The 13,697-nt window shown below is 44.3% G+C and overlaps 1 protein-coding gene across 1 annotated transcript in view; it reads left to right on the top strand.

Annotated features, from left to right (window-relative positions):
* LOC144512834 (uncharacterized) overlaps positions 1–13,184 on the top strand; it is a 36,657-nt gene extending 23,473 nt beyond the window's left edge. Inside the window, exons 3-4 of the mRNA XM_078243784.1 lie at positions 802–873; positions 11,223–13,184. Coding sequence (XP_078099910.1) covers positions 802–873; positions 11,223–12,235 — 1,085 coding nt within the window. The 3' untranslated portion in view covers positions 12,236–13,184. The remainder of the gene's footprint in view (positions 1–801; positions 874–11,222) is intronic.
* The last annotated feature ends 513 nt before the right edge of the window (positions 13,185–13,697 follow it).

Raw genomic sequence — 13,697 nt, 5'->3', positions numbered from 1 at the left:
TAACACATGCAGAAAATGAGCCATGCTGTATCTTTTGTCTTGCTGTTTGTATTTTTCCGTCTGGACCTTGTGGTGGGGAAAGCCCTTGATTGAAGAATGAATTTCTCTCACTGCCTAACCTAATGAAGTTTGGCCTTTGGCCACCAGTCCCCCTGGTGTCCAAAAATGGTTATTTCTATTTATTTAGTTTTGAAGGATTAGAAATTATGTAAATCAGTGGTTCTCATTCTTTAGAATTTCAGTGGTCCCAGTAGATCCCTTTAGTAGACCAATGTTAATTTAACTTAGATGTGTGTGTGTGTGTGTGTTTTTACTGTAATGATGCTGATTGAGCGAAAAAAAATTGCTTTGTACGTGACAACATTTTGCTTTGCACCACCAAATCTCACTCCAAGGTTTTTTGAAAAGTTGGCAGCCCTGTTTTATCTTATCTTATTAAAAAGCAGCTTTTATTTTGAAGGGCAAGCGTGTAACGGAAGTTGTATTTGTGTTTCCGGGTCCCGGAAGGCGCTGCGACCTTCATCCCATTGTTTACATTTTACCTTGTGATGTGGACAGCGGAGTAAAACGCGCCAGTGTTTGGTGTCCTTCCAGAGAGAAACATCACAAACTGCTGCATGAGGTTTTAAAACCTGAAACGAAGCTACAAAGAGCAGGTCTGTTTTCTTTCTCTGACCGGAAACGCGTTTACTGCTGTTGTTGCAGGGAGTCCGCGCGCTAAGCTAACGTTAGCCGCAGCTAGCTCCTGCTAACGTGTGTTATTGGATATGTTGTGAGCTTCGTATTTTTCCTCAAACGCAGGTCGGGGAGAAGTCGAGGAGAGGCACTTCGACATGAACTCTGAGAGGAAACTGTCAGCTGGCCAGCGGAGAGGTGGGAGACGTTTACAATGTTATATATTCTTATATTTGTTCTTACTTAAGTTAACGTTACCCTGTTTTTGTGAAATTCATTGTTGTATGAGCTGGCTCTGGTTTATAATACCATTTCACTTGTATTATTATTAGGGCTGTCAAACGATTACATTTTCTTAATCGCGATTAATCGTTGAATTTCTATAGTTAATCGCGATTAATTGCATGTTTTATCACATGATTAAAATTCTATTATTTTGCATTTCAGAACAGTTTTTGCATTTTAACCGTGTTTAATCCAGCTACTAGCTAGCGGTAGGCTAACGTTAGCTGCTGTCTCACGTGCAGCGGTGTTTCTGTTGCCTGTAACGTCTGTTTCAGAGCATCAGAGAGAAGAGCAGGCATATCAGTGGCACCGAAATCTGCGTTGCTATTCCTGCAGCAGCAGGATGTTACGAGGAAGTACGGCAAAATAGTAGCCTTTCGACGCAAAGACGAGTGAAGTGAAAATAAATTAATAAAGGGCGGCATGCGATTAATACGATTAAAAAAAAATTTAATTATGATTATAACATTATGCTCAGCCCTTAATCGCAAAGTGATTTACGCGTTAATGCTGACAGCCCTAATTATTATCTGGTTTGAAAATCAGTCATAACTGAAAAAAAGTGCATTAATAAGTAATATCTGCTGTCAGTGCCTGAATTGGAGGACAGGAGGTGCTCCACCTTTTGCCACAGCTGATAAATTAACCACACTTCGTCCATGGCGACGCTCTGCTATGCATAGCAACGGTCTGTTATTCTTATCAACGGTCTGTTATCAAGAATGAGCAGACTGCAGAATGTCAATGTACTGTATTGCAGCCTCATACAGGCTCTGTCTTTTTTTGTCAACACTGAAATGGCTATCGTATCTAATGTGATTAAACATGGATGGAAAGTACTGTTTGGAGTACTGTATCTAAGCATCCAGTGTGGGAAAAATTTAGTGATGATTGAGCCAGAGACGGAGCTCAAAACACACAAGAACTATTTGTTTTGTCGAGGTCAATAGTTATACATTTAATCAGCAATGTACGAATATAGCCAATATAAGCTGCTCTGTTTAAGACTACAAAAACGTGCATGCAGGCTCAAATTCAACCGCGTTGTTTTATCGGGATAAAGCAATAAGCAGAAGGAAACTCCGCTAGCTGCTAGGCTAATGTAAAGTGCAATGGTACTGCAGCGTTAATGTTGCCACCTCAGCTGAGAACAGAGAAATGTCTATACCAGGGGTCATCGACTACATTTTTCCAAGGGCCAGAATTTTTCTAAGACGACACTCCGACATGCCTATTCTTGTTCGAAACGTTCACTTTCTTGCTAAATTAATGCTATATATTTATTTATTTTACATGTATTAGTGCGAGCAAACTCTTAAAAAACATGGAAACTCCATAATGATAACTGGCTCTTTAAGTAGAAAAACATCTCGGACTAGGAGGCAGTTCACTGAGGAGTGATGGTTAGGAAACATGATTGTAGTATACAGCGTCCTGATTGGTGGGAAAATGCTCGCGGAAAGAAGCGGCTGTTGTCAGGTAAGAATGTCACTGTCAAAGAGGCTGAAGCGAAAAGTTGAAGTGGAAAAAGCCCAGCTTTAATGACGAATGGACTGATAAGCAGGCTATGCATTCGTCATGTATGCCTCATTTGCGATGAAACGATGTTGCAAAATAACACAACCAGCATCATCGTCAAGAATGAAGAACGCAAACATAATGGTTGCGTCATTCACGTGCATATTAAGTAGCCACATGCATCGGTTCGCTCAGCCAGCAGTTGAGTTCATAAGAATTTGTCCAAATTTCAAGATTCCCGGCAAACTAAGAAACAGTTAGACTACAAACCGACAGCTTTTGTTTTAACGTGTTTGTAAAAATTCTCTATTTGGAGAGTAGAGCTGTGTTTGCGTAAAACAGCGCGGTGGACTGAGCAGACAGAGCAGATTGAAATATTCGCTTTCTACATGTTTACGCCAGTCTACACAGGTGAGTGCATTGATAAGTATTGACTTTTTACTCACAAAGGTTTTATTGTAGCCTACTTACAGTAACGAGACTAGCGTGAGTTCATCTGCCCCAGCGGCCATTGGTTATCCTCTTTGTATCATTCCCAGTCAGATACCGCGTGTTTTAACGCACACACATCTCGGCTCAGCTGTGTGTGTGGAGCGCAGGCATCGCTGTACAGAATCCCGGCATGTGAATAGAGATGCAAATACACAGGGCTGGGTTTGTGCTCTACCTGTGTAATGTTACCTGCTGTAAATGCTGTAAATGCTAAATAACAGAACGCACTTTTTCCTCTTTACATTTTCTGAATTCGTGATTATTCTGCGGGCCAGACTAAAAGCTTTGGCGGGCCGGATCTGACCCGCGGGCCGCAAGTTGACGATGGCTGGTCTATACCTTACCTACTGTGTATTATATTTAACGTTACCTATAGAAATAAGTCATAATAATGGGAAACAAAGTAGACACCCCCCATATATTTAACAGACTGCCCATCCTCTTGTGCAAAGCTGATGTGACGAGCAACTTGTTTTTTCTCTCCATAATGTCTTGAATATAGGATAGAAGACAGCTAATTATAACCAAACAATGGTTATTGTATATCATTGATTATTATATGTCATATGACACAGTATATGAGCTCCTGTAACTTGTAAAAATGTAACCAAATACAAGGCTCCAAATAGGCCTGCACGCTGTTGGAAAAAACTGACATTGCGATATTTTTTTCTTCTAATGTGAACCATTCTTTGTTGAACTTTAATGCTTTACAAACACCAAAGCAAGTAAGGATGTGACTACTCTTCTGAAGTGATTTTGGAGAGGGACATTAGGTAGATCAATATACTGGTTAACTACGTTTCCAGCACCGCGGCTCCGAACCGTAACGTTAGTTGGGACAGACGCCTTGTTTCTTTACGGCGCTTACACACCAACCAGACGGCCGACCGTCGGCAGAAAAGGCAGTCGGACTGATCAGTCGGGTCCCCGAGGTCCAAAAAAATGCCTCAAAACACACTGAGGCGACGCCGACTTGAGCGTACGCTCTGCGCATGCGCGAAACGTAATACGTCTCCATAGCAGCAGGCGGCGCTTCTCTGTATTGTTTCCCAGAAAATGAAAACTGGCAGCTGATAGGAGGAGTGCATCACGTGGGTCTTTTTTCTCCGGAAATTTCAAGGGGGTAAGCTTCTCCTCACAACTCAAACCTCCTATGGCGCCATTTTGATGCTAACAAGCACTCAACCTCGTTAGCATCCCGTTGACCGCCATTCATTTTAACGTCACTTTGACAGCGAATAACTTTACATCTGAAGCGTTTAAAGACTCCTTTTTTCCATTGTTTATTACTTAAGAAACACAACAATGTATAAAAGGCTCCATCACCTTGTATCTCATGTTATGGCTCTGCAGCAGACATTTTTGTAAAAGTAGGCTAACGATTGTGTCATAACCATGGGACTTACTGTTGCGTAGTAGAGGAATTGCCGTATAGTACAGGAGAAGCTCGCAGGCAGTTTCGACTTACATTAGCCGTTTAAGTTTAATTACTAATGTTAACTAGCATTTTAGTTAGCAATAATTAGCCTGTGTCCATGTTATCTCATATACATATACCTACGCTCTCCGTCTCTGCCAGATTGGGAATGATTGAGATTTCTCTTGGCACAGCTACCAGAAGACTTACAACTTTCAGACAGGTTGCTCACGTCACATTTACGTCGTCTCTCTCAGTTGGAGGCTGCGCAGTAACGCTCGGCGCTCACCGGAAAAGTGATTTTAATGTCCTTCACTGGTCTCCGTCCAGAGCAATGGGATCTGTTGGTCCATTCTATATACAGTCTATGGGAAATTCACAGCCAGACTGTCATGGCGGCTTGTTCAGAATACGGTCTCATATTGTACTAAAAAGTTAACTGAAACGTGTTTCTGAAAACATACGTTATACGTACGATATGTTGATAGCACTAGCCGAGTCGCCTTTTCTGCTCTTCTCAGCTGCTAATTTGCCATGTTATGAAGAGTAGGTGTGTATATGAGGCAAATATCAGCCGATTTAAATTAATTTTAGTACATATTTACTATAACAACAGCCACCTAGTAACAAATGTGTTTTCGGTTCATGCAGTAGTACCTGAATATTTCCCAGCAATGTTTACTGGGCTATTTTACAAGTAATTTCAAAATGATTGTAAAACCTTTGTCAGCGTTTGAACGCAGAGCTGGTCAACTTTTTGGTCTCTTTATTCAAATGGCAATGTATTTTGCAATTGTCAATTAAATTTGCAATTTTGTAATTCAATTTGCAATTTTGTCATTCAATTTGAATATGTATTTTACAATTGACAAGATAGATAATTTTTATTGATCCCAAAGAAAATGGGAAATAACGGTGTTGCAGCAGCAAAATATAAGACACAGCACACATACAGAGTAAACATTAAATAATAGGAAACAATATACATGAAATAATAATAGAATATTTAAAATATATACAATTTGGAAATAAAATGTACAACTGTTTCAATAGATATAGATAAACCTATTGTGCAAGGTTGTGCAAGGTGCATTCAGTGCAGTTGTGATATATATGAGTTATCTCACACTCACACGTGATGAAGTGTTAAAAACTTTAATTGCCTGTGGTAGGAATGATTTCCTGTAGCGGTCCGTGCGACATCGAAGCTGTCGGAGCCTCTTAGAGAAGGTGCTCCTCTGTTGGACCAGTGTGGGGTGGAGAGGGTGGTCAGGGTTATCCATGATAGTTAACAGTTTGTTCAGTGACCTCCTCTCCACCACAGCTTCAAATGTCTCCTGTTTGCAGCCAATAATGGAGCCAGCCTTTCTGATCAGTTTGTTCAGTCCGTTTGTGTCGCTGGCTCCGATGCTGCTGCCCCATTAGATGGCGGAGGAGAACAGAGTGCTGGCCACAACAGACTGGTAGAACATCTCCAACATTCTGCTGCACACGTTGATGGATCTCAGCTTCCTCAGGAAATGGAGTCTGCTCATCTCCTTCTTGTAAACAGCAGTGGTGTTGATTTTCCAGTTCAGCCTGTTGTCGATGTTGACACCCAGGTATCTGTACTCCTCAACCATGTCCACATCTCCACCCAGAATGCAAAGGGGCTGCGGAGCCGTTCCCTTCCTCCTGAAGTCAATCACCATCTCTCTGGTCTTATCCACATTCAGCAGCAGGTGATTCTTACCAGACCACTCCACAAAGTTGTCCACCAGCGCTCTGTATTCTCCCTCCTGTCCATCCCTTATACACCCAACAACTGCAGAGTCATCAGAGAACTTCTGTAGGTGACATGACTCTGAGTTGTACTGGAAGTCTGTGGTGTATAAGGTGAACAGAAAAGGAGACAGCACAGTCCCCTGTGGAGCCCCCGTACCACTCACCACCACATCAGACAGAACACGGTCCAGACGGACAAACTATGGTCTGTCAGGTAGTCAGTGACCCAGGAGACTGTGGACTAACCGATACCCATCATCTGCAGCTTCTCACTGAGTAGCAGTGGCTGGATGGTGTTGAATGCGCTGGAGAAATCGAAAAATGTGATTCTCACAGTGCTGCCACCGCCATCCAGGTGCAAATGAGCTCGCTGCAGAAGATAGATGACGGCATCGTCCACTCCCAGACGAGGCTGGTAGGCAAACTGTAGAGAGGTCCAGAGAAGATCTCACCTGCGGCCTCAGGTTGGCCAAGACCAGCCTCTCCAGCACCTTCATCACATGGGATGTGAGAGCCACTGGCCGGTAGTCTTTGAGGCCAGATGGAGTCTTCTTGGGGACCGGGACAAGGCAGGACGTCTTCCACAGCAGCGGCACCCTCTGCAGGCTCAGGCTCAGGTTGAAGACATACTGGAGAACACCAGACAGTTGACTGCCGCAGGTCTTCAGGACCCTGGGGCTGATGCCATCCGGGCCGGCAGCCTTGCGATGGTGAAGCCTCTCCAGCTGTCTCCTCACCTGGCCAGGTGTGAATGAAAAGCAGGGAGGTGGTGCTTGAAGTGTCTGTGGGGGGAGATGAGATGTGCTGTAGTTGTGGGGGGAGTGAGCAGACCACAAGGGGGTGAGGGGGGGGTGAGGTGTGGAAGCAAGAGAGGGGGGGAGAGGCAGAGAGGGGGTGTTGTGGGGGGTTGGTGGAGTGGTAGAAGAGGAAGGGGATGGCTGTGAGCTAAATCTGTTAAAGTAACAGTTTAGCTTGTTTGCGCTCTCATGTCTGCCTGGTGTTGGTCTTCTTCTACCCCCACACCCGGTGATCTCTTTCATCCCTGTCCACACCTCCCTCATATTGTTCTCCTGTAGAGTGGCTTTCAGCTTCCTCCTGTAGGAGTTTTTACAGTCCCTCAGTTTATCCCGTAGTTTGTGCTGTACTCCCCTCAGCTCCTGTCTGTCCCATGACCTGAAAGCTGTCTTCTCATTCAGAAGAACTTTCAGGTCACTGGTGATCCACGGCTTGTGAGTGGGTAAGCAGCGTACAGTCCGGGAGGGCATGGTGACGTTCTCACAGAATTTGATGTATTCTGTGATGCAGTCTGTCATATTATTGATGTCCTCCCCATGTGGTTCACAGAGCACGTCCCAGTCTGTAGACTCAAAACAGTCCTGCAGAGCCTCCTCAGCCTCCTGAGTCCACCTCCTCACAGTCCTTGTTTGGACAGGCTGCCGCTGTACAAGAGGAACATACTCAGGAGACAGCAAGACAAGGTTGTAATCTGATTTGCCAAGGTGGGGAGGGCAGTGGCACTGTACGCATCCTTGGCATTAGCATACAGGAGGTCCAGAGTTTTATTGTCTCTTGTGGGGCAGTTAACATATTGTTGAAAGTCCGGGAGGGATTTATCCAGTGAAACATGATTAAAATCCCCAGTGATAACCATGAAGGCATTGGGCTGCTGCGTCTGAAGTTGTGAGACAGTGGTGTGGATGACGTCAGCAGCTGCCTTCGCATCAGCAGATGGTGGAATGTAAACAGCGATCACTATGGCGGACGTAAATTCCCTCGGGAGATAATACTGGCGAAACCCCACAGCCAGCAGTTCAATGTCCGGGCTACAGAAACGTTCCTTCACATTCACATGTCCGGGATTGCACCACTTTTCACCCACATATAGTGCAACCCCCCCCCCCCTCCTTTCTTTTTACCGTTTCTGTAACGTCCCTGTCCACCCGAACCATCAGAAATCCGGGTACCGCCACGCCATGGTCCGGGATGTGTAAATGCAGCCATGTCTCGGTAAAACACTCGCAGAACTCCCTCTGGGTCTTAATGAGCGCCGCCAGTTCGTCCGTCTTATTTCCCAGAGACCGTACATTCCCCATAATGATCGCTGGGACGGCAGGGTTATGTTTTCTTTTTTTTGCTTTGCATTTTAATCCACCTCTGCAACCCCGGCGTCTCCTCTGTAGTTCCTTCGGTATTTCAGGCTTGTCCTCCGGCAGAAGAACAGGTCGACACAGCGCTATCAGCTGATCGCGTGTGTAAACAATAGTCCCGCTGCCTTGAGTGTAACACGCAGTTACAAAAGACGTCCAAAGTAAGAACAGAACCAAGAGAAAAATTCTGAAGTTGTCAGAAGCCATCTCTACACAGATGTTCTTAGTGACTATAAAAAAAGAACTGGACTTAAAGACCAAAAACTAACTTAAAACACAAAATACACACACACACACACACACACACACACATATAATCCCTCCACCTAGTCCTGGGTCTTCCCCGAGGCCTCCTCCCAGCTGGACGTGCCTGGGACACCTCCCTAGGGAGGCACCCAGGGGGCATCCTTACCAGATGCCCGAATCACCTCAACTGGCTCCTTTCGACGCGAAGGAGCAGGGGCTCTACTCCGAGCTCCTCACGGATGACTGAGCTTCTCACCGTCTCTAAGGGAGACGCCAGCTACCCTCCTGAGGAAACCCATTTTGGCCGCTTGTACCCTGGATCTTGTTCTTTCGGTCATGACCCAGCCTTCATGACCATAGGTGAGGATAGAAACGAAAACTGACCGGTAGATTGAGAGCTTTGCCTTCTGGTTCAGCTCTCTTTTCGTCACAACGGTGCGATAAATTGAATGTAATACCGCACCCGCTGCGCCGATTCTCCGACTAATTTCCCACTCCATTGTCCCCTCACTCGCGAACAAGACCCCAAGGTACTTGAACTCCTTCACTTGGGGTAAGGACTCATTCCCTACCTAGAGAAGGCACTCCATCAGTTTCCTGCTGAGAACCATGTTCTCCGATTTAGAGGTGCTGATCCTCATCCCAGCCGCTTCACACTCGGCTGCGAACCAATCCAGTGAGTGCTGAAGGTTCACATCCATATTGTGCTACATTCCTCCTTTGTTGAAGGATAATATAAAGGAGTATTTCAGCTGTTGTGTGACCGCTTTCCAAACATGCGCGTTTGCCGTAAAAAGATACAGGCAACGCAATTTTCTGTTCACGTTAACAGCGCATGTTAAAATCTGGTGCCAATTGGGTATCTACCAGACGAAATAGCAATGTGGATTACGGTGCCACTTAAATGTCTGCGTTGCGCTCTGATGCTCCAAAACAGACATTAGAGGCAACAGAAACATTGCTGCATGTCACGCTAGTAAACACTAATAACACGTTACACAGCAGGTAACGTTAGCCTACCATTAGCTACAGTAGTAGTAGTAGCTAGCAGGGCCGTTTCTGGCCATAAAACGTAACAATATGCGATATGAAACCAAAATCGCAACACTCAGATCCACAAACCTGTGTGAGAAGGCAGAATCACGACACACCCCTTCCAACTCCCAGAGTCAAACGTTAAGTACACTTGCCGTTCCCAACCTGGCGCGCACAAATGTGACAGAAAAAAAAAGATTCCGATAGGAGCAAAATAATGCAGATTTAACACCAGCTGATCTAATTACAATCAGTGCGACAGACGCCAAATGGAAAGACAGACACCAGCTGATTGAACCAATAATAATGAAAACAAATATGTTCTGCTTACCTCAACATTTGTTTCTGTTGGCCTGTGTTTCACAAAAGGGTTAACCATAAAAGTTCCTCCAGGATTGGTGCAGGTCTGTATAATCCTGCAGTACCGCTTCTTGCAGCTGCTTGCGACCTCTTTGTTGCCTTTACAAATTGGATTTTCCGGCATATGGCATCCTCTTTTCCAACAGTGCTCCTTCATGCAAGGATTGTAGAGATGCCTGTAGAGGCGCACATGCTTGGAAAGCTTGTACTCAAACTCGTCCATGTTCCTGTTTCCGCTTTGTCGCGCGCTGCTGAAAAAAATAGAGTGGTGCACGCCCTCGCGCCAGCGAGATTTACGTCATTTTGACATCACATTGCCGCACATGAGCTCGGCTGCGTTAACTGTAAAACGGCCTTTGTCCTTCCCGTCCAGATCCAATGCTACCACATCTTTAAATTACTATTAGTATTAGTTGTTTTGGTGCCTTATCCCCTTTTATCAGGTAAATTTAGCTAACTGTAAAGACGGCTAAACGCGAGGGGGGGGGGGGGGATTCGGCAGGGAGGAGATTTTCGGCACGAACACCGATAACGCTAACGGATGTGTAACGTTACAAATGGCCGCTTATCTGACTCGGGTGCCTGGGTCTGTTTCCCGACGGTTCAGTAAACTGCTGTTGGCGTCCTTAGCACCAGAGTTAAGTGCTGAACGGGTTTGGATTGCTGTAATGATAGTGGCTAGCTGGCTGGGGGCTGACTGTGGATGTGTCCTTGGGGGCTGTTCTCAGCTCTCATCCCGACTGAAGCCTTGCAGCGCCGGGAGAGTGAGGCAGACAGACAGGGGTGTGCTAACTGGCTAAATTACTATTAGATTAGTCGTCTCTCTATACAGTTAACGTTAGTGATGAATTTGTGGGTTAGTCCAGAGTTGTCAACGGTGGTCAAAACATTCACACTAAAAATAACTGAGCATGTTGAACGATGTCAAAATCTTATGTTACCCACCAAGAATAAGCTAACGTTATAGACCAAGCATTAGCAACTTGTCAACCAGCACCTTTTATAGTAGGCTAACCTTAAAGCAACACCAAAGCACTTTTCCTCTTCGGTCCCCCTACAGGTTGGAAGCGGAATTGTCCATTACCGTTACCATTACCATTATTCTTATGTGATATGTTCACCCAAGTTGATGAACCACTGAAATGATTTTGGAAACATTATGTTAAGGTACAAATAAATCTTTGCTGTTGGATCGATATTGAAATCAACAAAACGATGCCATGTGACAGAAAAATTTTGTATTACGTCTACTGAGTATAACTCTCCTCTTTGTGTTTCAGCTTTACCTACAGATGTCCAGAAAGTGATTGTTGGTGAAGAACATCAGCAGGAGTGGAGCTCCAGTCTGGACCAGGAGGACACAAAGCCCCCCCAGATTAAAGAGGAACAGGCGGAACTCCGGATCAATCGGGATGAAGAGCAGCTTCAAGGACTGGAGGAGGCTATCACCAAGTTCACATTCACTCTGGTCCCTGTGAAGAGTGAAGATGATGAAGAGAAACCTATGTTCTCACAGCTTCATCAAAGACAAAATGAAGAGCTAAAAACAGAAGCTGGTGGAGAGAACTGTGGAGGACCAGATCCAGATACACATTTACAACCAGATACTGATGACGAGACTGGAGACTCTTCTGAACTTGAGACTGATGACAGTGCTGATTGGAAGGAGACCAGAGAACCTCAGTCAGGTTTAAACTCTCTGAATAATGATAGATTCCCTGTTAGTGGTTCAAGATGTACTACTGGTGAGAAAGCATTTAGCTGCTCTGAGTGTAAGAAAGCTTTTACAAAGAGTGGGAATTTACAGACACATATGAGAATCCACAAAGGAGAGAAACCATTTAGCTGCTCAGTCTGTAAGAAAGCTTTTAGAGAGAGTGGATATTTACAGGCACACATGAGAATCCACACAGGAGAGAAACCATTTAGCTGCTCAGTCTGTAAGAAAGCTTTTATAGCGAGGGGAAGTTTAAAGCGACACATGAGAATCCACACAGGAGAGAAACCATTTAGCTGCTCAGTCTGTAAGAAAGCTTTTACAGAGAGTGGAAGTTTAAAGAGACACACAACAATCCACAAAGGAGAGAAACCATTTAGCTGCGCTGAGTGTGGGAAAGGATTTGCCACCAATGCAGATCTGAAGAGACACACGAGATCTCATACAGGAGAGAAACCATTTAGCTGCTCAGTCTGTAAGAAAGCTTTTACAGAGAGTGGAAATTTACACAAACACATGAGAACCCAACACGCGAGTGTTACACGCTCCCCCCTTGTTTTGCTTCTCCCTGTTTGATCTACTCGGGTGATCCTGATTTGATCGTTAGTGGTTGGCTCCGCCCCCTGTACTTAAGGAAGGCTGGAGGACTCTTTCAGACTGAAGCAGCTGTGCACCAGTGTGATTATTTTTTTAGGGGATTGAGGTCTGAGGGGTATGGCCCAAAACAAAGATGATATTTGGAACTAAATTCATGATATTTGGATATTGTACTATAAATACAGATGTTTAAATAGTAATTGATAATGAAATAATTGAAAGAGTCTATGAAAATAAATTTCTGGGTGTTGTACTTGACGAGACCAATACACCTTTCAATATTTTAGTTGACTTATTTTTGTATTCTTTAACAATAAAGGAGTATGAATCTTACTCTACCATGTGCATCATAGAGTAGGTCTAGACCACACTCTATAATTTACAAAGACCAAACAATTCCAATAATTCCCCCAAGAGTGCAACGGTGGCAAGAAAAAAACTTCCTTTTAGACAAAAACCTCGAGTGGTGAAGAAAACTTCCTTTTAGGGAGAAACCTCGGCCAGACCCAGGCTCTTGGTAGGCAGTTGTCTGACGGTGCCAGTTGGGGGGTACGATGAACATTGGCAATTATAGTTACAATAAAGATAATGGAACTATGACTAGAACGGAGAACTGCAAGGCGAGAAATCAAGGACTCCGGGGAATAAGCTCCCCAGAGCTAAGTTAGTAACAAGCATTTCTGGGATATGAATTTACACAGATGGAAAGAGAGAGGAGCTCAGTGTGTCAAAGGAAGTATCCCGGCAGTCTAAAACTATAACAACATAACCTAAGAGCTTGTGCAAGGCAAACCTGAGTCAGCTCTATGAGCAGTGATGGAGGAAGTACTGAATCTCAGTACTGAAGTAAAAGTACAAATAACCAGAGACATATTTAGTAAAAGTAGATGTACCACAATGACAACCCTACTTAAGTAAAAGGACTTGCATAACGATTTATTCTCTTAATGTTATATATATATATATATATATATATATATATATATATATATATATATATATATATATCTGAAAAATAAACAAAAAACTAAACTCTGGTCTGTCGCTTTTCGAGACAAACATTCAGGAAATGACAACCATCCGTAAAGCCTCAGAGCAGCTGAGCTCTCATCTCCCCTGTAGCAGCAGCAGTCAGGGCGCCGCCAGCGGGTTCGGCAGCTCCACTACCCCGCGGAGAGCTAGGGGAATCACCGTCTCTTGCCATCCCTGACCTGCTCACCCACTCCCACTTCGGGCTGCTTTGTGCCATATGTGACGGTCAGTCGACATTTTGGCAGGGGGAAAAACTAATCAGAAAATGTAACGGAACGTATACGAAAGTATAGATAATTGCTGCAAAATGTAACGAAGTAAAAGTCAAAAGTATACTCTACTGATTCTACTTAAGTAAAGTACAGATACGTGAAAATTGTACTTAAGTACAGTGACAAAGTATTTGTAC

Source organism: Sander vitreus, chromosome 24 (assembly GCF_031162955.1).
Source record: "Sander vitreus isolate 19-12246 chromosome 24, sanVit1, whole genome shotgun sequence".
Classification (NCBI taxonomy): domain Eukaryota; kingdom Metazoa; phylum Chordata; class Actinopteri; order Perciformes; family Percidae; genus Sander; species Sander vitreus.
This window is presented reverse-complemented; position numbering and strand designations above follow the sequence as displayed.